At 42.0% G+C, this 22,934-nt stretch overlaps 1 protein-coding gene across 1 annotated transcript; it reads left to right on the top strand.

The window, feature by feature from the left end:
- Positions 1-1,282: 1,282 nt before the first annotated feature.
- SRP9 (signal recognition particle 9) lies at positions 1,283-22,405 on the top strand. The gene is made up of 3 exons (XM_029593079.1): positions 1,283-1,564; positions 20,853-20,921; positions 21,214-22,405. Exons 1-3 carry the CDS (start codon positions 1,493-1,495, stop codon positions 21,331-21,333), a joined length of 261 nt encoding a protein of 86 aa, XP_029448939.1. The 5' UTR covers positions 1,283-1,492; the 3' UTR covers positions 21,334-22,405.
- Positions 22,406-22,934: the final 529 nt, after the last annotated feature.

The raw sequence follows: 22,934 nt of genomic DNA, 5'->3' as shown, positions 1-22,934 counted from the left end.
TCCAGATCATTTATAAATATATTGAACAGTAAGGGTCCCAATACATATCCCTGAGGCACTCCACTGTCCACTCCCTTCCACTGAGAAAATTGCCCATTTAATCCTACTCTCTGTTTTCTGTCTTTTAGCCAGTTTGCAATCCACGAAAGGACATCGCCACCTATCCCATGACTTTTTACTTTTCCTAGAAGCCTCTCATGAGGAACTTTGTCAAACGCCTTCTGAAAATCCAAGTATACTATATCTACCGGTTCACCTTTATCCACATGTTTATTAACTCATTCAAAAAAGTGAAGCAGATTTGTGAGGCAAGACTTCCCCTGGGTAAAGCCATGTGACTTTGTTCCATTAAACCATGTCTTTCTATATGTTCTGTGATTTTGATGTTTAGAACACTTTCCACTATTTTTCCTGGCACTGAAGTCAGGCTAACCGGTCTGTAGTTTCCCGGATCGCCCCTGGAGCCCTTTTTAAATATTGGGGTTACATTTGCTATCCTCCAATCTTCAGGTACAATGGATGATTTTAATGATAAGTTACAAATTTTTACTAATAGGTCTGAAATTTCATTTTTTAGTTCCTTCAGAACTCTGGGGTGTATACCATCCGGTCCAGGTGATTTACTACTCTTCAGTTTGTCAATCAGGCCTACCACATCTTCTAGGTTCACCGTGATTTGATTCAGTCCATCTGAATCATTACCCATGAAAACCTTATCCATTACGGATACCTCCCCAACATCCTCTTCAGTAAACACCGAAGCAAAGAAATCATTTAATCTTTCCGCGATGGCCTTATCTTCTCTAAGTGCCCCTTTAACCCCTCGATCATCTAACGGTCCAACTGACTCCCTCACAGGCTTTCTGCTTCGGATATATTTTTAAAAGTTTTTACTGTGAGTTTTTGCCTCTAATTCAAATTCTCTCTTAGCCTGTCTTATCAATGTCTTACATTTAACTTGCCAATGTTTATGCTTTATCCTATTTTCTGCTTTTCTGTGCACTTTCCCGGTGTCTGGAGAAATTAACGCCTACCTTTGGGTAGGCGCTAATTTCTGAAAGTAAAATGTGCGGCTTGGCTGCACATTTTACTTAGTGAATCGCGCGGAATAACTAATAGGGCCATCAACATGTATTTGCATGTTGCGGGCGCTATTAGTTTCGGGGGGGGGGGGTTGGACGCGCGTTTTCGACGCGCTATTACCCCTTATAAGGGACGCGCAGTACCCCCTCCTAGCCTCAAGAATGCGCTCTCTACTGGAACTCCCCGACGGCCGCAAACGCGGACCTCTATGGTTGCAGACGGTCTCTGGCAGAAGTGACCCGGATGCGCCTTCTTATCTCTTATCACCCAGGGGATACTCCGCCTAGCATCGCGGGCTCTGATTGGTGGACGTTCGCGCGAGCCAATCCCGTTGTGTGTTCTTGGGCTGCCCTGTGACAAGCGTTAGTGCTGATGTGTGCGAGACGCGCCGGTTGTTCTTCGTCTCGCCATGCCCTACTACCAGACCTGGGAGGAGTTCACGCGGGCCGCCGAGAAGCTGTACCAGACGAGCCCCATGAAGGTGAGGAGGCGGATGTGAAGCCAAAGCCCCGAAACCTGCTCTCTTCCCCCCCCCCCCCCCCCTCGCTTTCCCGCCCGGCACGGGTCTTTCCATTCCAGCCTTTACACCTTGAATTATTTTTGCTGTTAGCCCTCTCCCTTGCTCCAGATTTGCTCCCTCGTTGCAAAAAAACCCCCCAAAACAAACCTAAAAAACAGAAGGCCGGGTGCTCGCCCCCCCCCCCCCCCCCCCCCCCTCCCCCCTGATTTCGTCCTTCCGTCCGGAACCGCTTCTCTCTCCCCACGGTAATGGTTACTGAAACCGGCTTCCTCCCGAGCAAGGCGCTGCAGGGTATAAAGGACACCTTGGCTCCTGCCTTCTTCGTCGTTTCACAATAAATTCTATCCGTTGCCTTTATGGATTTATAAAATGTTATTGCTAGGTATTTGAGTTGATTCCTTCTTTAAATGTATTTGACCATATGTTAGTAATAAGATGGAAGCTGAAAACAAATTAGGGGTTAGTTTCTTAAATATGTGGCAGTGTGAAAATGTTGGTGTAATATTATGCCTGTGTTAAATAAATGATCCCTATGCTTATGAGCCTTTTCTTAAAGGGATGAATTTTTTTCCACCAAAGGTCTCTCATGTAGGGTCTATAGTATGTTCTATGGAGATATGTACCTGGTCTGATCATTGTTTGTGGCCATTTGTTTGGCTTTTTTTAAAATTGTATATGTTTTTATGTAACTTGCCTTGAACAGTTGTATGTGAGCAATATTTTTAATAGAAGTAATTCTAATTTATAGTGTGAATAATATGTGGTGGTGATTGAGAAGTAACAGTTAATGCCTTAACATGGTATTTTCATGGAGGAGTGCCAAGTTGCTCTTTTTTGTGCACTTTTATGCTGCATGTTAAAATGTGCTAAAAGAATTGTGTGGTTAAATTAGCTACAACATACTATTGTATGCTAAGGCTTGTAGGTTAGTGCAGTATATACTATGATAGAAATGAACTTCACTTGTAAGCCAGGGGCATGTTGAATATAATCTCAGTCTCTCAAAATTACTGCTAATGCTGTTCTTGCTATTTGCATCATACAAAAAGAGTCTTCTAGCATTCACAGGATATGATCAAGCAACATATAAAGGTATTTCTTTCTAACATGCCTGGCTTATGAGTGAAGTTTATTCCTGTTATGGTATGTGCAGCACTAACCCATTTGGAGACATCACCCCAAGAATTCATCAGCTTCAGTATAGTATAGTAATAGGTTGTAGTTAATATATTGCACAATTTTCCTTGCTGCTTTTCAACATGCAGCATAAAAGCTGCTGTTGTTCCATTTATCTGTTAGTACACTGCATGCATTGTTTTTAGACATGGTGTGAAGGTGACTCATAGTCCAATAACTATACCTATTGAAAAAAGTCTCTGGCTGAGGTCATTTTCAAGAGGGTCATCTTATTTTGAAAGATTTATAACCTGTTTTATCCTTTGCTCAAGGTAGAGTACATAAAAGCACATAATTATCAAATGTACATAACTAATGCTAACAGATATAATATACCATGTGCATCTTAGATAATATATAAATCCTTGAAAAGTGGAGAAAATAAGAATCAAAGATATGAACCATCTAATTGAAATGCCTGAACAGAGAGGCCTTTAGAGAAGACTACAGGATTGCAGATGTAGATTCTCAGGTAGAGCATTCCAGCTACTGAAAATGCCTTCTGAGTTTCTGTGAAGTGGGCTAGCTGTGAAGAGAGAACTTCAAGAAGGCTGCAGTGTGCTGACCTTATGGTATGAGTGGATTATAAACTTTGAAAGGGCCATCCATAATGTACAGTCTACCAAGGACTACCCCCAGCTTTGTCATACACATTAACAGACCTATGCAGTATCCGTGTGTGAAAGACAGGCGCTCAATCATGAGTACCCGCTTTCCTAAAGCATGTCTATCCACTGCTCCTGGAGCACAGTGCAGTAGGCAGTTGAGTGGCTGTGTTTTAAAAAGGAGGTGCTAGGGGAAATTGGGTGTCCCTAGTGCCTCCTCGGCATCAGGCGCCCAGAAAAAGTGGCTCTGCCTGGACCCTTATCAATTGAGTTTTGTTTTTCCTAACCTGACCGCTGTCGACTCTTAATTTTTTTTTTCACATGGCTGCTTTCTGTGGTTTCTCTGACTTTATATTTCCGAGAAACCAATAAAAAGCAGTATTTTCTACTTTTCTGTTCAAATTCTGGGGCTTCTCAAAACTTAACATCAGCTCTGGGGCTGGCATTAATGTTTGAGGGTTAAAATGTGCATCGGGCACATGCTCATCTTTTATATATGGGGGGGGGGGGGCGCTAATGGCTAATAGCCTCATCAAAATGGCATTTACATGTGGTGAGCGCTATTAGCTATGCCCTGGTTTGGATACACTGATCCCCTTTATTGTGTCAAGGGTTATGGACGTGCATCCAAAACTCGCATCCAACCACAGTTTAACCTGTGTGTTAGCCTGAGTGCACTGTATTGCATTGGCCTGTAAGACTTTTTGGAGCAGAGAATTTTGCTGATACTAATTCTTGGTGCAGAGGTTCAAATGTCCCTTGACCCATGTTGGTGCATTGAATGACCCATCAGCTGATATCCTTGGTCTGGACCCTAAGCCATTTTTGAAGCTGATTGCTCTGAAAGTCAAAGGAATGATGCAGGCTAGGAAACAAGTTTTTCCTCTCTAGATGGGGCCCATCTGCACATTCTGAACGATCCCTATTTGGAGGACTCTGAGAAAGATGGCAAAAAAAGATGATAAATTCATGCATAACTAATGGAGCCTACTTTTCTAGGATGCATGTCCATGCATATACGGTTGAGTGCAAAAGTTTAAGCACACCTGGTCAAATTCTGTATCCATGAACAGAAGCTGAAAAATCTCTGGATGGTACAAAGTGACACAACTTACTGGTATCTTCATTTTCATTTTCAAATGCTTGTAATGCTGCTTAAAAGGATGTCATCGGGCTAGATGGCCACCTGAGCTCTGCAGCGATTTTTATTTCAATCGCACAAGCAGGCCTTCAAACGCTGCCAAATCGCACTAAAACTACACAAAATTGAATCGGAACGCACGGCCGACTACCCGACCATGGCTGCGAATCGTAAAACAGTTGATTTCCGCTGTTTTTCTTACAAGAAGCAGGGAGACCACGAGGCTGGGGACGCTGATCAGGTTGCGATCGGGGACACACCAGAGGACAGCGAGGAAATGGCAGATCACTTCAATATTACCTCAGACAGTGCCCCCACAATAGCTGAATTTTGTTCCTGGTTCTGCAGCATACATCAGGACCTTAAATCATACAAGAGTGAGATGGAGGAAATGAGGGATCTTCATGACGAACTGGCCACTTTAGGACATAGAGTAGACAATATAGACAATTGCGTTGAAGCCCAAGCAGAAAATTCCAAATATTTAAGTGAGCTCTGCACTGATTTACAAGAAGAAAATGCCACCATACGTTCCAAACTGGCTGACTTAGAAAATAGAGCTAGGAGAAGTAACTTGTGCTTCAGAGGCTTCCTTGAAAATAAGAAGAATAGATTGCATGGACCTTGTTTCCCAGTTCTATGCTTTTTTTACTTGGTACTAATGGTGCATGTGAAGGTGAGCAGCAGGCTGTGATAAAGCTCGACAGAGCCCACAGGGTTTTCAAGACACCAAGCACAGGAATCCCTAGAGACATTGTTTGCTTTCAAGATTATACTATTAAGGAGCAAATCGCAAACATAGCGAGAAGGCAGATGAAGTGGCCCTGGGAAAACCAGGAAATTTCTATATTCGTGGACTTGTCCCAAGCCACGCTCCAAAGTAGACAGACACTCTGGGAAGTGACGGCATTCCTGAGAAAAGAAAACATCAAATATCGCTGGCTACGTCCTTTTGGCCTAAGCTATACGTGGGACGGAGTGACCCAGCGGATAATGAATGTAGCAGACGCCACCCGGATTCTAAAAGATCACGGATTTGCATCCACTCACCCCACAGATCTGGAGCCGAAGAAATCTCAGGCCAAGGAACAACACCCACAATGGCAGAGGCCAAGTTCCAGAAATAGTTGGCTTAACCTGGAGTTCTGATCCTCAAAAATTTTTGCTGGAAAAGACATGAAGCTCCAGCTTCAGAGACACTAATCTCACTCTGCAAGGACCTTACTATATCAGTAAGCTCTTAACTGCTCCTTAGCAGATGGTTAACTCTAGCTCAATTGGGGCCAGGGCTATTGAGACCCTGCTTCAGGAGTCATCCATAGCATTATTGATGTTAGATTATTTGGCATTTTTATATTATACTTCCATTATCCTGTTTGGTTTACGTGTTCATATATAATGCAGCTGGGGCTGTCTGGACCATGACCTTTTCTTCCTCCAAAAGATGGAGTGCGCAAGTTCTCTCGGGAGGCTGGGGGGTGTAACTGCACAGTTGCTTTGCTTGACTTAAATACTGAAGTAGGAAAGGCGGGTAACTTATGTCTGTTATGGCAAGCGTCCTGGGGGGAGGGGAGCTTCATACTAGGCTTCGGATTTGTGGCGAGTGGCACCATGTTAATAGGCCTAGGTGAACTATATGTATTTGACAACACAGATGGGGCACATCAGGGTGCAACTCTGTATCCAAATAGGCAACATAGGAGATGGGTACTTGAAGTATTGGTGGGGGGATGGTTCCCTCTTGCTCGACCATGACTGTTTCGATTGATCTCCCTTAATGTTAAGGGACTTAATTCCTCATTTAAGTGCCATGCTCTTTTTAAGGAATTGGATAGCCTACGGGCAGATATTATTTTCCTTCAGGAAACACATCTTAAAAGCCGCTTTGAATCTTTCTTGAAACATAAAACAATACCCTCACCAATACTTCACTCCCTGTGTTAACAGCCAGATATACTGGGGTGGGTATATTCTTTTTGCAACATCTTGTGTTTGAACTATGTAAATTCATTAAAGGTCCCCTAGGCAGGTTCATTTTATTGCATATAAAAGTGGATGGACAGGACTATACTTTGGTTAATGTTTACGCGCCTAACCAGGAGCAAGTCCGGTTTCTGATGACCCTGCAACATACGCAAGGTCACCTAATTATAGGTGGGGACTTCAATCTAGTACGTATACCCGCATTAGATTCCTCTAGAGGCCAGGTAACATGTCACGTTCCCATAGACAAACTAAAGGAACTGATGGAACACTGACAATTGTTAGATGTATGGAGAGTGCATTTCCTGAGGTCCTGATCCTATACGTACTATTCAGCACCACATCAAAATCATTCGAGAATAGATTTCCTTTTGGTTGATAAAGCTATCTTTAATTGTGTGTCCGAACCAGACCTATCCCCTATTGCATGAACTGATCATGCCGCGGTGACACTCAATATTACCTTCGCAAGCTATGATACAGGGATGCGATTTTGGCATCTTAATGACTCCTTATTACTGGATGACAAATTTAACAAATCCCTAATTGAACACATTAAGGAATACCTTGCTCGAAATGACAATGATGAAGTGCCATCACCTGTAGTTTGGGATTCCCTCAAAGCTTTTTTACAGGGACTATTGATATCCAGGGCTTCGTATATTAAAAAACAAGATAATAGGAAAGCATCGACACTCCGACATGAGATTACTAGGGAACACCAGGAACGGGAGACACAACGTATATGGAATCAATTGTCTAAACTTTGGGTAGAGCTAATGAGGCTCCAATCCAAGAAAATGGCACACCTACTCACTTTAACTAAGCAATCACACTTTGAAGGGGGCAATAAAGCAGGCCATAACTTAGCTCGAAAATTGAAGAAAGTGACAGTTCAAAACGCAATAGCCAAAATTAAAAATGTGGGAGACAATATCTTAACTAATAATACAGATATAAGATGCAGATTTCTATCATTTTATAGTCAACTTTGTGCCTGAACATTCTATCCAATCCGACACAATAGACCGCTATCTCGAGCCCCTACACTTGCCTTCCTTATCTGAGGAAGCACATCAGGCATTAGAGAGGATCTCTACAGCGGAGATCTCATCAGCAATAAAAGAGCTAAAAATTGGCAAATCTCCGGGTCCTGACAGTCTAACAGCAAAATTCTACAAATGCTTTGCCCCCTTCCTAGTCACCTATCTCCAGAAAGTGTTTAATTATTTAAGGGGGGGGGAATGCTTGCCCCTAATTCTAACATAGCAGGCATAACAGTACTTTTAAAACTGGGAAGAGACCCAGCGGCCTGCGGATCATACTGTCCAATTTCCCTTTTAAACTTGGATCTTAAACTTTGGCAAGGATCTTAGCTGGACGTATGAATAGATATATAACTACCTTAATACATCAAGACCAGGCAGGATTTATGCCAGGTAGACTTGCAGGCGACAACATACGCAAATTAATTGGCATGCAGTGGTGGGCTAAACGTCAGAGCGCAGATGCCATTTTTCTATTCATGGACACTGAAAAAGCTTTTGACGTGGTCCACTGGCCTTTTCTTTTCCGGGTCTTACGAAAGATGGGTTTTGGGATGGTTTTCTGCCAATGGATCATAGTCTTATACACTAATCCAAAGGCATGTCTGAAAATCAATGGGGGTTACTCGGACTACTTTACAGTGGGCAGGGGGACTAGGCAGGGGTTGCCCCTTGTCGCCACTCCCTTTTTGCCATTTTTTCTCGAGCCATTAGCCACCACCATTAGAAGGGATCCAGACGTCTCGGGCTTCTCATTTTCTCACCACACTTTCAAATTGTCCCTCTTCACAGATATTATGTTTACGTTCACTAACCCTCATCAGTCCTTAACTGCTATAGAGAAGAATAGAAGAGTTTGGCTCAGTCTCCGGGTTCAAGGTGAACTAGGATAAATCAGAGATCCTTAATCTTACCTGTAGTCACGAGATGGTGCCCACCCTGAAACAATTGCATCCTTTCCGCTGGGCCTCCTAGAAAGTAAAATATCTAGGGATATATTTATCCAACAACCCTGAAGATTTATTCCATCTGAATTACACCCTGCTTTTGAAGAAAGTATTTGCTGACCTAGACCAATGGGAGAGACTCCAATTACCTTGGCTGGGGAGGATAGCAACCATCAAAATGAACCTGTTATCGAGGTTGCTTTACCTTTTTCAGTCTCTACCTATTTTGATCTCCAATGACATGCTTAAACCATGGCAGAAAAGGGTTTTCCGTTTTATTTGGAAACGGAGGACCCCCCCCCCCCCCCCCCCAGGGTTAGTCGCATGGTTCTCTACCAAACCAAGGCGGAAGGAGGGTTGGGGATGCCCAATCTGCTCTGGTATTACGTGGCAGTGCAGTTAAAAACCATTGGTGGTGTGGCATCAAGTAAAAGAAGTCAAGCACTGGGTAACTATAGAACAATCCATGCTACCCATGATGCCTCGGGCAGCCTTACCATGGCAAGCTAGGAAAACTTGGCGTCCCTGCCCCAATATGCTCCCTACCACCCGTCATACCATGAATGTATGGGTCAAATGGCAGACTAAATTAGTGGGGAGTAAATCGTGTTACTTTTTAACTCATCTATTTCATAACCAAACATTCCCTCTGAGCCTATTGCTTTCTTTTTTTACGAGGTGGGAAAGAACAGGGTATCCACTGTGTCGAACACACACATCGGGAGGCAGGGATATAATGACTTTTGAGGCTGTATGCTGGTATGGGGGGGGGGGTCGGGCCCTGCGACTATTTTGCTTATCTTCAACTCTGCCACTTCTGGAGGACCACCCGGGTGACCCTGGCGCTCTCTCAGTGGAAATCTCTGTTTGAAGGATACGTTTCCACACTAACCACTCTTAAAGGCTTAATCTCCAGGATATACAAACTGCTCAATGTGTGGCTCAATTATCAGCCGGCACGTATCGGGGCATGGGTTGGCGACCTTCCCTGAGATTTTACACAACAGGACTGGGAAATGGTATTTGAGCAAATTCATAAGACCTCAATATCAACACTTCTGGTTGAAAACAGCTATAAACAACTGTACAGATGGTACTTAACCCCAGCCCAGTTGGCAAAAACTAACCCCCCATTCTGATGGTACTTGTTGGAGAGGGTGTGGTTTAATAGGTACTTATATTCATATGTGGTGGTCGGGAGCTTGCATTCAGCCCCTATGGAAATGAATAGAATTCCAGATTTCCCAGATATTGCAAACTGCTGAACAACTGTCAATGGAAATGGTTTTATTGAATGTAATTGATACAGGAGGGCTGACATGTATCCATCCGTTTGTTTTACAATTTTGTATATCTGTGAGACTGGAAATAGCTAAAGCATGCAAGGCACCTACTTGCCCATCATTACAATCCATACTGCGACGGTTGGACAGTGTCTGTACATTATACAAGTTGACGGCAGAAAACCATAATTCCCTAAACAGATTTCATGCGACGTGGGATACCTATTTAAGTTGGCGGTCTTCACGACAGGGGGCGGACAATGCAACCCATTGAAGGATTACAGGGACCCACATTGACCAATATGTCATACTCTATTTCCAACTTCAGATTCCTCTGCGGACATTATGAGTATCTGTGCAGTTGGGTGGGAGGGATGGGGGTAAGGGAAGTCAACGTTATAAAATTGTGGTAGTGAACAATGAGGTTGACACTATAACTGTTATGTTCTGTTTATTATCTTGTCACATACCAATAAAATTGTTAATACAAAAAAAAAAAGGAGCCCATGTTGGTTTAAAGTAAACGGAACAAAAACAATCTGAGTAGAAAGGTTGGAGTATTTGTTCAGCTGTGGAATTGTCTTCTCCTGACTAACAAAAGACCTAATTGTCAAACTTTTCAGGCTTTAACTTTTTTTTTGGTTTTTTTTTGTTTTGTTCAAGTAGTAATGCACCACTGGAAATAGGATACTGGGCTTGGTGGACCTTTGATCTGACCCAGTATGGCAAATCTTCTTATGTGTATCAACTGGAAGGGAATCTAAACTTCTGCACTTGAAGTATTCACATTTTCAGTCTTTTTTTTTTTTTTTTTTTAAATCAACAAATAGTAATTTTGTATTAAACACCGCAGAAAGATTTCACCCTTAAAAAGCAGGGGAAATCCCTATAAGAAAGCTCTTTGAATGCTTCAGCTAGTAATCTAAATTGTCAAACATTTTTTGTCAAGAAGTGTGTGAAACTATTGACATCAGGGAAAGTCTGGAAGGCCAAGAAAAATCTGATAGAACTGCCTGAAAACTGGTCAGATCTACAAAACAGACTCCACAGATCATGGTGAATAACCTGCTTTAAACCTCTAGCTGCCATTGGAGTGGTCTGCAGCACAGTGCTTGTTTACTGTGATAAAGCAGTAGCTTTATACACGGGTCTGGTTTCTTTAGACTGCCTAACTCTGTAGACGGAGGGAATTCTTGTGGTAGGTCCATGGAATGCTGGTTCAAAAGGAGAAAGAAAACTGAATAAAGAGTTGGCAAGGGAATTGTGAAGCCAGACAACAGGATGCACAAGACTGCTGGGACATGTAGTCCTGAGATCCTGGGTAGAGAATTAAACAGGATCCAACAAGCAGCTAGGGGAGCAGCTGAGACAGAAGGCTGCTTGGCAGTCGACCTCTTAAGGGTTGCCTGCAGCCAGGAGAGATGGAGACAGAACCAGACTGGGAGCCCGGTAAAGGCTTATCTGAACATAGAAGCAGAAGTACTTGCAGCCTTTGCTTATGGCTTAATTCTGAGACACACTGTTGGGGAATGAATGATGTAATAATCCTAGAAACCTGGGTTAGCATAGACCTGACTTGTACCATTCTAGGGTGATACTGGTGTGTCGGGAGAGAACTGGAAAGTTTGAATGCTAATACATGGCATAAAGCTGCTCTGAGCAGTCCTTTTTCAGGAAAATATTAGCAGATCGTGAGCCAGCTGGTGGTCTCTGACATTACCCAACAATGATCTGCATGTGAGAGCTGTCAGAAGGAAGCTTTTTTGTTTTCTATATCCTTATCACAAAAACCATAGTCTAAGGCAGGGGTGCTCAAACTAGTCCTACAGAGCCCCCCAGCCAGTCGGGTTTTCAGGATATCCCTAATGACTATGCGTGAGATTTATTTGCATGCGCTACCTCCATTACGCGTACCCCTGGTCTATTCATTATGGAGACATACCCATTTTCTGATTGGCTCATGCACGGGGCTTCCCTGTTCTTTAGGCATGGGTTGTGTTTTTTTTTTTAGTATATTTAAACTGCTGGCATTATCAGTTTCGGCAGTCTTGAGCGTGTAATGCTCCCACGTGAAGGTATGTTGTCTTTGTGGATCCTTTAGTGGGGTTTCTCGGTTGCTTGTAAACCTAGTGTCTCTCTCTCAATCCTTTCGAGTTTCATTTTGTCACTACTTCTTCTCTGCTTCCAGTGTCCCATTCACCCTGACACCGGCAGAGTTTTGTGACAGCGTTTGTCCCTTTTTAATATTGTATTAACTTTCTTTGTGCTCATGAAGAATTTTATACCTATTAAAAACTGTTTCGGTTGTTGTCATTTACAATCCTTCTACTCCATTCATTTATGGGATTTAATATATATAGCATCTTAGGGGTGTTCAGTTTTCTGTATTGCATCATATTTTTTATTGATATTCTTTAGGTCACTCATAGGTGCACATTTTGGCTTTTGACGTTTGTGTTCAAATTAAAATGTTTACTCTAACACTAGGTGGTTCATGGGTTACCTACCCTATGTTTTATTCTTTTTTTTTTTATATTTTCTATACATAACTTATATATTTAAAAAGGAATAAGTTTATAATTTTAGGGCTTTTCTATGCCCATTTCATTTTCATTTGCTCTGTTTACTTTTTATCTACTTTTCTGTTTATTTTCAGATTCTGTATTATTGCTTTGAAGATCACTGTGATCTCATTTTCTGTTGCTCATGATGCAGCCAATGTGAAACACAGCTTGTGTTGGGGGACCGACAGTGCTGTTAATTTAATTGTAAAAAGTTTCACAGATAAGACTGACTATTCTGAATTATATATAAATAAAATTACTTTATGCATTGAACACATTTTGTCTGTAGATGAACTTGAGTGTTTGGACACACCTTCTTTTATTTATTTATTTTTGCAGTTTGCCTCCTTGGTGTGTTTGTATCCTCTGCTGTTGTGTTGGCTAAGGTATACAAAACCAAAACCTCGATTAGCCAGAATTGTTTGCCTGCAACCAAACAATGTTAGGAGAAAAAAAAGGATGAAGCATTTGGCAAGGTGGTGTTTTGTTTTTTTTTCCAACCATTAAGCATTGGGGTATATCTATTATGCTTTGGGGTTTTGTGGCAGCCATTGCAACAGGAAATATTGTACAGGTCGAAGGAACAATAGATTCAACAAAATATCAACATTTATTTATTTATTTATTTAAATACTTTTCTATACCGAAGATCATGTACAAGTACATATCGGTTCGGTTTACAGTGAACCAACAGTTGGAAATTACATCAAACAATAAGAACATAATTTAACTAAACCTTGTACAGCCAACAATAAGAACATAATTAACAAAATTGTACTAGAGTAGAACTGTAGTTGAACAAGCATAACGAGTGTAATATAGGGAATATCGAAAAAGGGAAAAACATGATAATCAGCACAGGGAGTACATTATAGAGGTTACGGGGAGCTTCAATCGGTTAGACACGATTGAACCTAAGTTCTAAAAAGTAAGGACAGGTATGGGACTTTAAGTAAATGCTCTTGAGAAGAGCCAGGTCTTCAGTTTTTTTTTGAACGTCCGCAGGCAGGGTTCTGTTCGGAGTTCCGAGGGCAGATTGTTCCATTGTAATGGTCCTGCAATTGAGAGTGCTCGTTTCTTGAGAGCTGATTTGATTTGATTTGATATGATTTGAGCTGATATGAACATATCCTAGAAGTCAGTGCCCTACAGTCAGTGAAGACATGGAAGTTGAAAAGTGGGTGGACAACAATCCAACACATACCTCCAAAATCAACCATGAAGTTCTTGCTTTAGAATGGCCTTCATAATCCCCAGAATTAAGAATCTGTGGGGAGATCTCAAATATGGAGGGCATGCAAGAAGACCTCAGGGTATTTCTGAACTAAGAGTTGTGTGAGGAGAAATGAGGGCATGCATTCCAAACAAGAGATTAGTTTGGCTACAGGAAATAATTGTAAGCTAATTATTATTTTTTTAATTTAAATTTTTATTGGCAACATCCAATTTAGCCAGTACATATTAGACCATAACTACATAATACATAGTCAATGAGCACTAAGCCTGTTGTATGATACATAAATACTCAAAATACGTTTTACAACATTACACCCCCCCCCCCCCCCTTAACAATTAACAACACATAATTCCCCCCCCCCCCCCCCCCCCCCCCCCCCCCCCCGAAGCAACATCATACTAAGCACATTTATGTAACAAGTACTATTAAGTAAATCAGATAAAGTTAGATGGAACAAATTAAGGACATTCCTTGTCAATATTATCCTGTGCTAACCATTTATACTGTAAACCCCTTCAATGTCCCCCATAAGCTAATTATTTTTACCAAAGGAGGTGTTACAAAGTACTGACTGCAGAGGTGCACAAACTTTGGCAAGTGCCGTATTCACTGTTTTGACTCAGTAAAAAATTGCCAATAGTAATTATGCATTAAAATTTGGAGAAAGATGTTTAACTCCTGAAAGCCTCTACATGCTACAACTTTTGTTCAGCAAGGATCCATTTTAAGACACCAGCTAGCCACTCCTGCACTAGAAGGATTCACTGTGGGGTATAATTTTTATTAGTTTACTATTTGATGGAAGTCTCTAGGAACTATAAGATTAGACCCGCATAGTCTATCTTCTTGACCTATTTTAAATCTTTTAAAAAAAAAAAAAACAACCCTCTGTGTATACATTTCCTGTTCTTAGTCAGATTTTGCTTTTGTAGTTATATAATTACAAAGCCACAATAGCATATTTTATTTATTTATTTATTTTTTAAAGTTAAACCCAGCTTAAAATACAATAAGGCTGCCCAATTACAAAATCCTCCTCACAGAGAGGAGTCAGAACCTAAGTTAAACCTATCCCCAGATGTTATCAAGGGGTTGGGGCAGTACCCACCTACATTCTCCATTACCCCCCGCTCCTCCCCCATGGTTCCAGGGGAAATAGTCTGTGGCCAGTGGCTGGCCTAGCAGATGGGCGGCTGAGAGTGAAGGCTTGTGGTACTGTACTGCAGAACCAGGCTGGTTCCAATTTGAACTGAAAACTTAAAGGAGCAAGAAGAAACTGTGGGCCAACAACTTTTTTTTTTTTTTCCCCCTCTAGCCCTTTAAGCACATTTTATATGCAGCCTGCAGCTATTTAACATAGTAATGATGGTAGAAAAAGACCAAATGGTCCATCCAGTAAGCTTCTTATGGTAATATTTACTGCACTGTGTAGATCACCCCCAGGTTTCTCTTAAGCGTAGTCTGGCAGTTACCCCCAATCCTTATCATAAGGGTAGTAATATTTACAGTCAAACCAAGCAACTGTCAAACCCATAAATTATGGTGGCTAGAAAATTTGTAACCATATGTTGATACCTGATCCCTTAATTAGCTTGATGACCAATTTTGGTGCTACTACCCGTGCTCCATATGATATATAGAGTGCTAGTCCTTGCTTCTGCCCCTCGTGTAACACTTGGCTGCTGCTGTCTGGCCTAACCTCACTTTCCCAGTTTATCAGCTGGTAGACTGCTTTTCTTTCCCTGGCTAGTGTTAACATCAAAGGTATGTTGCACCTGCCTGTGGTTCCTAATTTATCTTATTTGCTTCTTGTCTGCCCACTTGCCCAGAGTAAAAAGCAGCCCTGATGTGTATTTACTATGTGACAATTTCATTTGTTTTTTTCCTTCCGCTATATCATAGATAAAATATTATAACACAGCGCAGAGCCCTTAGAGTCCCACTTCCTACCTTCTTCTGATGAAGAGATGTTCTGTTTAGTGTGACCCTATGCAGCAAGGTTTTAAGCCACTTGCAAATATGGTCTGGGAATCCTGTCTTTCTTAATTTGAAAATCAGCCTTTCATACAGGTTCTTGTCTCTGTGATTACATAAAAAAAAAAATCAGCTGATTCTGCTTAGTATCCAGGTCTTGTGGCCTTACCACCATAAATGCTGAGGAGAGAAAGTAGTTTCATAATACTGTCTGCCCCCTCCCATTTCACCCATAAAAGAACCTGTAGCATTCCTTTTCAGCCTGTTTAATATACTCGGCAAATTTTTTGGGGTTTGGTTTAGCTATCTTTAGAAATCTTTCATTGTTTTGTGTGTATTTTGATTACTCTTAGCTTTGTTTACATGCTGTGTGGTGTAGTAGTGAACATAAGAACATGCCATACTGGGTCAGACCAAGGGTCCATCAAGCCAAGCATCCTGTTTCCAACAGAGGCCAATCCAAGTCACAAGTACCTGGCAAGTACTCAAACACTAAGAAGATCCCATGCTACTGATGCCAGTAATAGCAGTGGTCATTTTCTAAGTCAACTTGATTAATAGCAGGTAATGGACTTCTCCTCCAAGAACTTATCCAAACCTTTTCTAAACCCAGCTATACTAACTTCACTAACCATATCCTCTGGCAACAAATTCCAGAGTACAATTGTGCGATGAATAAAAAAGAACTTTCTCCAATTAGTTTTAAATGTGCTACATGCTAACTTCATAGAGTGCCCCCTAGTCCTTCTGTTATCCAAAAGAGTAAATAACCAATTCACATCTACCTGTTCTAGACCTCTCATGATTTTAAACACCTCTATCTTATCCCCCCCTCAGCTGTCTCTTCTCCAAGCTGAATAGTCCTGACCTCTTCAGCCTTTCCTCATAGGGGAGATGTTCCATCCCCTTTATCATTTTGGTTGCCCTTCTCTGTACCTTCTCCATCACAACTATATCTTTTTTGAGATGCGGTGAACAGAATTGTACACAGTATTCAAGGTGCAGTCTCACCATGGAGCGATACAGAGGCATTATGACACTTTCCGTTTTTTATTAACCATTCCCTTCCTAATAATTCCTAACATTGTTTGCTTTTTTTGACTGTTTATGTACAGAAAGTGTATGACTACCTATCCAGTCTTCCCATCCATCCAATTAATTTAGCATTATAATTCTCATCACTTCCTTGGAGGTCCTCTGCATTTATCTCATGCTTTCTTGAATTCAGATTTTGTCTCCACCACCTCCACTGGGAGGCTGTTCCATACATTCATCACCCTCTCTATAAAGAAATATTTCCTAAGATTACTCCTGAATCTACCCTCTTTCAATCTCATCTCATGACCCCCTCATTCTGGAGCCTCCTTTCCACTGTAAAGGCTCACCTCCTGTGCATGGAAACCTTAGAGACAATCAAATGTCTCAATTGTATCTCCCATTTCTTGCCTTTCCTCTAGGGTGTACATGTTTAGATCTTTAAATCTATCCCCATATCCTTTAGAACGAAGACCACTGATCATTTTAGTAGCCTCCCTCTGGACTGACTCCATCCTGTAGTGTTTATATCCTTTGAAGGTGCTGTCTCCAGAATTGTGCACAGTATTCCACATGAGGTCTCACCAGGCACTGAACAGGGCAATATTACCTCTCCTTTTTCTGCTGACCCTTTCTCTCCCTGTGCAGCTAAACATATCTGTGGCTTTTACCATCGCTTTATCCACCTGTTTGGCCATCTTAGATATAATTACCCCGAGATCCCACTCTTCCGTTGTGCTTAGAAGAATTTTACCTCCAATACTGTATCTTTTTTTCCCTTTTGGTTTTTGCATCCTAATTGCATTACTCTGCATTTTTTAGAATTGAAATCTTAGCTGCCAGGTCTCATTCCTCGAGCTTCACTAGATCCCTCCTCTTGTTTTCCATTCCTTCCTGGCTGTCGACCCGGTTACAGATTTTGCTATCAGCAAAAAAAGACAAAAACTTTCCTGACAACCCTTCCATTATGTTGCTCCCAAAAATATTGAAAAGACCCAGTCCAGGAACTAAGAACACAGTTTACCACTACCCTTTGTCTCCTCCTTTCTTATCCCTTTCAGCTGTCTTCCCCCTCCCCATCTCTTAGTTCAGCCACATAAGATTTATCTTGCATTTTTAAGTTTCCCACTGCTATGCATGCTTCTTGGCAAATATGCAATATCTCTTGCTTTCCCTTTTGGTATCTTTACCAATGCATTCCCAGCCAGTGTTTGTCTTTTGTCTGGGAAAACAACGCTGGTAACCTGCCAGGGTCAGTCTAACAAAACTGTGCCTGCTATACTGTTTGTACTGGAAAAGATGAGGAAAAAAGTTACAAAATGTCATTAGATGGCCCCTCTTCTTGCAGAGTTCATATTGTACTCTTGAGTGATTCCATCTGTTCCAGAGGGCAGTATTTTAAACACTCAGTAATACAAACAAATGAGATCCTGGGGTAGTTAATGTATGCTGAATATGTCTCCAAACATTAAAGATGGAATGTGGTGTAGTATTCTCATTGGAGAGCTTTTTTTTTTATTTGATTTTGTTTATTCTTTGTCCCCATGCCGCCAGAGGAAGCTGCGCTCAATTGGTCATAATTTATATCTGCAGTAGTTGCTTGAAGAGGGGGGGTGTAGAACTGAGGAGGAAACTGCAGTCCAGGACTTGCCCCTTGCTGACACTGTATTTAAGTTGGATGTTTAGGATGCCTCTGGCCTTTTTAGCAGCAATGTGAGCTGCCTCTTGTGTATATGTGGAGGAGTAGCCTAGTGGTTACAGCAGCGGGCTGCAAACAAACCCAGGGTTCAAATTTTGCTGCTGCTCCTTGTGACCTTGGGCAAGTCAATTCACCCTTTGCCGCACGTTGTCGCCAGAAATAGCTACAGCTATTTCATTGGCACTACGGGCTCACTATCACACCCCCGCCCCCTCTTCTGGCCGTGGCTCGTCATATTTAAAGCGGCATGATGAATCCATGGGCTAGGGAAATACCTATAGTGTCTGAATGTAATCTGCTTTGAAATGCCACAAAAGGAGGGTTAAAAAGGGGAGTGGGGAGAAGACTGTGAGAGAAGGTTGTCTATTACTTGGCTTTGCAGACAACCTAATGTAGTGCTCTCCTTCGGTTGTAAATACAGGCACCACCTATGTATTAAAGCAGAGTCCTGAGCTGGAACTTGGAGAGAGGTTTCCCAGCGTACGGCTCCAAGCTTCACAAGTAGCCAGCATCCTCACTATAAAGAAATAAACCCAGGGCTGGCAAACATGTGCACACACCCTCACCGAAGCTGTGCATTTTGTATATATCCCTTGGTACTGAATCTTAAAAATATATTTTAATGTTGTGGAGTGTAGAAAATGAAAGATGACTGGTTCAGCCCAAGTTATTCTGCAAACCATTTAATCCTCGGACAGGCCGCTGCGGTAAAAAGGAGGCACTAGGGAAAACTTTGTCCTGGGTGCCCAGGAGAGGTGGCTGTCAGCGGGTTAGGAAAATGAACACTCAGTTCTAAGAGCATCCATTTCCTAACCTGTGCGCAGCCACGGGTCAGGAGAATGAAAGCTTGTTAATGGAGTATCCATTTTCCTAATCTGACTTTTTTTTTTTTTTTTTGCATGGAGGGGTATAGCAATTAGCCTCATCAACATGAATTTTCATGTGATGAGCGCTATTAGCTATGTGCTGTTTTGGACGCACTAGTCCCCTTATTGCATGAAAAGTTTTGGACATGTCCGACACGCTCATCCAAAGGTGTAAAGCTCTTTGCTCAGCCAAGCGCACTATATTGCATCTGCCTGTGATTCTGTTTAAATATATATATATATATTACTTTTGGGCCTGGAAATATTCAGGGCACCAGGTTGCCTAGGCAGCTAGAAACTGGTGCCTCATGGCTGATCCAGACCCATGGATAGATACCACTGCTGTGGCAGACCAAGTTTGCAGAAACATTTTGCTCCAGAGCTGCTCTCTTCCATTAATGAAGAGGTGGTGGATAGTGGCTGGAGGGAGAGGAACTGCAGGGAAGTGCCTGAAGTGAAGGAAGGAGTGAGCATAGACATTAAAAAAAAAAAAAAATATATATATATATATATATATATATATGAAAAAGGTAAAATAAAAGAAACCTGTGAAATGAGCATCCCTCCGAAAACCCTAAAATAGGACAACCAAAAAAAAAAAAAGAGGAGGAGCGGGTTAGGCGTCTCTGTGCTAAGGCAAAATCCTTTCATCACTGGACATAGGCACACAGGGCCCCTGCCATAAACTCTGGAATTTGTTGCCAGAGGATGTGGTTAGTGCAGTTAGTATAGCTGTGTTTAAAAAAGGATTGGATGGGTTCTTGGAGGAGAAGTCCATTACCTGCTATTAAGTTCACTTAGAGAATAGCCACTGCCATTAGCAATGGTTACATGGAATAGACTTAGTTTTTGGGTACTTGCCAGGTTCTTATGGCCTGGATTGGCCACTGTTGGAAACAGGATGCTGGGCTTGATGGACCCTTGGTCTGACCCAGTATGGCATTTTCTTATGTTCTTAAGTGAGTTTGAGAATACCCTCTGTGCCAGCTCCAGCTGTTCTCCCAGTGACTTGTGAGCCCCTGCACCTGTAAGGAGGCAGAACTGCAGCGCCACTCTGCAGGCTGGCACATTCCTGGCCTGCACTGTGTGCCATGATGCTCAGATGGGAGACGCCTCTGACACACTTAGAGTATCAAGTGATGCCTCTGCCCTGGAAAATAAGCAAACAAAAATTGGCATGTGCCTAAGAGTTTTGTGAGTTGGGGTTTTTGGGGTTTTTTTTTTTTATTTGTCCACACCATATCTTTAACTGCCTGCATGACTTTATGTATAATTTATTGCAAGTTCAAGATAAATAACTAAAGTGGTTTGGAGAAAGAGGATGCACGTGTTTAAAATAAATAAAATAAAAATTCTAAGAGCACTTACTCTTATGAAAGTTTTTAATATTTGAATAAGTTGAACAGAGGGAGAAATCAGACTAAGAAACATTGGATATGCTGCAGAACTGCCAGCAGCATTTCTTTAAACAGCTTTCCATGGCTATGAGTTATGGTGGGGGAGGGCAGAGAAACTTCCAAAGTGACATTGACCCACACTAGGCCTGGACAGCAAGGAAGCGCTGTTTGCAGAATGCTATGGGCTTGGGCACAGAAAGTGACCTTGAAATGAGTGCTTCCTTGTTGGTGTGCTTAGAATATTAAGGCCGTCGTGGGGAAGGCATTGCAGTGATGCGTATTCTTCTTCTTTTCAGGTGCGTGTGGTGCTGAAATACAGACACTGCGATGGGAATCTGTGTATGAAAGTAACAGATGATGCAGTTGTAAGTACAACCTAACCAGATCATTGATTCCTACCCTCGCCTTGCAAGAATAGGCACTTAGAGCACCGAATTCTTACAGTACCCCTGTGCCAGAATACTTTAAAATGTGAGTCTGAACACAAGGAGCTTGGTTGCAAAGTGAATACTAGATCTGGAAATTGAAATGGTCACCTAGTTACCAGTTGTGTGTGCTGCCTGTCTTAACACAACCCTGCAAGGCAGTGCTGGCAGATACAGGTGGAATGTCATATCTAACTGTGAGATGTCTTGTGTTTGTTTTTTTTCCCCCCAGTGTTTGTTGTATAGGACGGACCAGGCTCAGGATGTAAAGAAGATTGAGAAATTCCAGAGTCAGCTAATGCGACTTATGGTTGCCAGGGAGTCCCGCAGTGCTGCCATGGAAACGGACTGAGCAGCTGCGTCGAGGATGAATTCTCCGGACTTGAGAGCGCTAGGTCAGGAGGGGCTTCTGAGTGGACGGAAGAAAAGTCCAGGGACTAGGCTGTTAAGTTTGCAGATGCCACGTCTGAGGGTTAGGCAATATGCTTTCAATTGAAAGCCTCTATTTATTTTAGAAATTTGAGTAAGGAAATTAATCATCCAGCTGGAGAAAAATAAATTACATTTTTCTGTGGTAAACAATTTTGGGCAATTTTTGCAAACTTACAATTTTAGTTGTTGGGGAAATGAGCAAAACTGCCTTTAATGCAACTTTTTTTTTTTTTTTATTTTGTCTCTTGACATAAGTGTCTCTCTTATACAAATATATATATATTTTTTTCTTAATGCACACAGTCCTACTCCTGAACATAACTAGAGACATAACTTGCTCTGCAATGCTCGAGCGCTTATCATACTCTTGCTTTTTATTCCTCTGCTCGGCAGTTCCATGTCCACGTTGTTAGGATTGGGTGTTCTTGTGGGGCAGGTTCTGCTCCCCTGGCTTCCAGCAGGGCGGTTGGAGGGCTGTGAGCCCTTCTGGTGCCCAGGCAGCGGTCCTGGCGGAGACGGGTGGCAGCTGCTCTTTCAGCCCGTGCCATGGAGGAGGAAGAAACGCCCACTGAAAAGGGCAAAGGGAGTTGAGGTTGCGCAGCTAAGTATATGGCTGTGAACGTTTAGACAGTGGCACTCGGCAGACTGCATCACCACTGCGTGCACCAGTGCCTGTTACAACAAAAATAACTTCCACCAAAGGGAACATGTTGTAGTTGCACGAAATGGCTCTGCTTAGTATACAAAGTTTTATATTTTTCTGTATTAATTTTTAAATTGGAAATAACTGCCTTGTGCCTCCATTTCCCATTTTTTTTTGTTTAAAAGCTATGACTGAGTGAGAGACCTAAGGGGTAGGGGGAGGAAGCAGATTTGCTGAACAAATGAAAATAAATGTTATGGTATGTAAAAACTGTCTGCCAGCAATGTGTAACTTGGCTAAAAAAAAATAAAGTCTTAAGATCTGTTGCTTTAAAAAAAACCAAATACAACTGCTTGACAGAGGAAAGTGATTATTTACTTATCTGTGTGGTCACAGTGACTTGTAGTAATGTATCACCCAACCCTGGATTCGGTTTTCCTAAATCTTATTGGTGTGCTAAGGCTTTAACCTTTTTTTTTTTTTTGAGGCTGTATCAAATTCTTATGGTCTGTATGTATTTGCAATCAGCTTTTCATCTTTGCTGCCTCCTCCAACACACCTCACCCACAGGAGTTTGTCCCAGTGCCCTAGAATGATGAAGATATAAGGAGAAGGATTTGCATTTCAGCTGCTGCTTTGCTCATAAATATTTTGAAGGGTTTTCTCCTGGTTATACAGTCATATCTTTCTGCTGATGAGTGCACCTAACTCTCATAATTTGGCTTTAGCAAGAGCCTATACCAGGTGTAGGTGCTGTCATTTGGAAGTGGGCAAATCAGTGTTGCACAGTCTGCCTTGCCACAATTGTAGGTCAGTAAAGTATCTGAATTGTATACATATTTACTCCTGATCTGGTGTCTTGGGTATAGAGGTGATGT

Source organism: Rhinatrema bivittatum, chromosome 3 (assembly GCF_901001135.1).
Source record: "Rhinatrema bivittatum chromosome 3, aRhiBiv1.1, whole genome shotgun sequence".
NCBI lineage: Eukaryota > Metazoa > Chordata > Amphibia > Gymnophiona > Rhinatrematidae > Rhinatrema > Rhinatrema bivittatum.
This window is presented reverse-complemented; position numbering and strand designations above follow the sequence as displayed.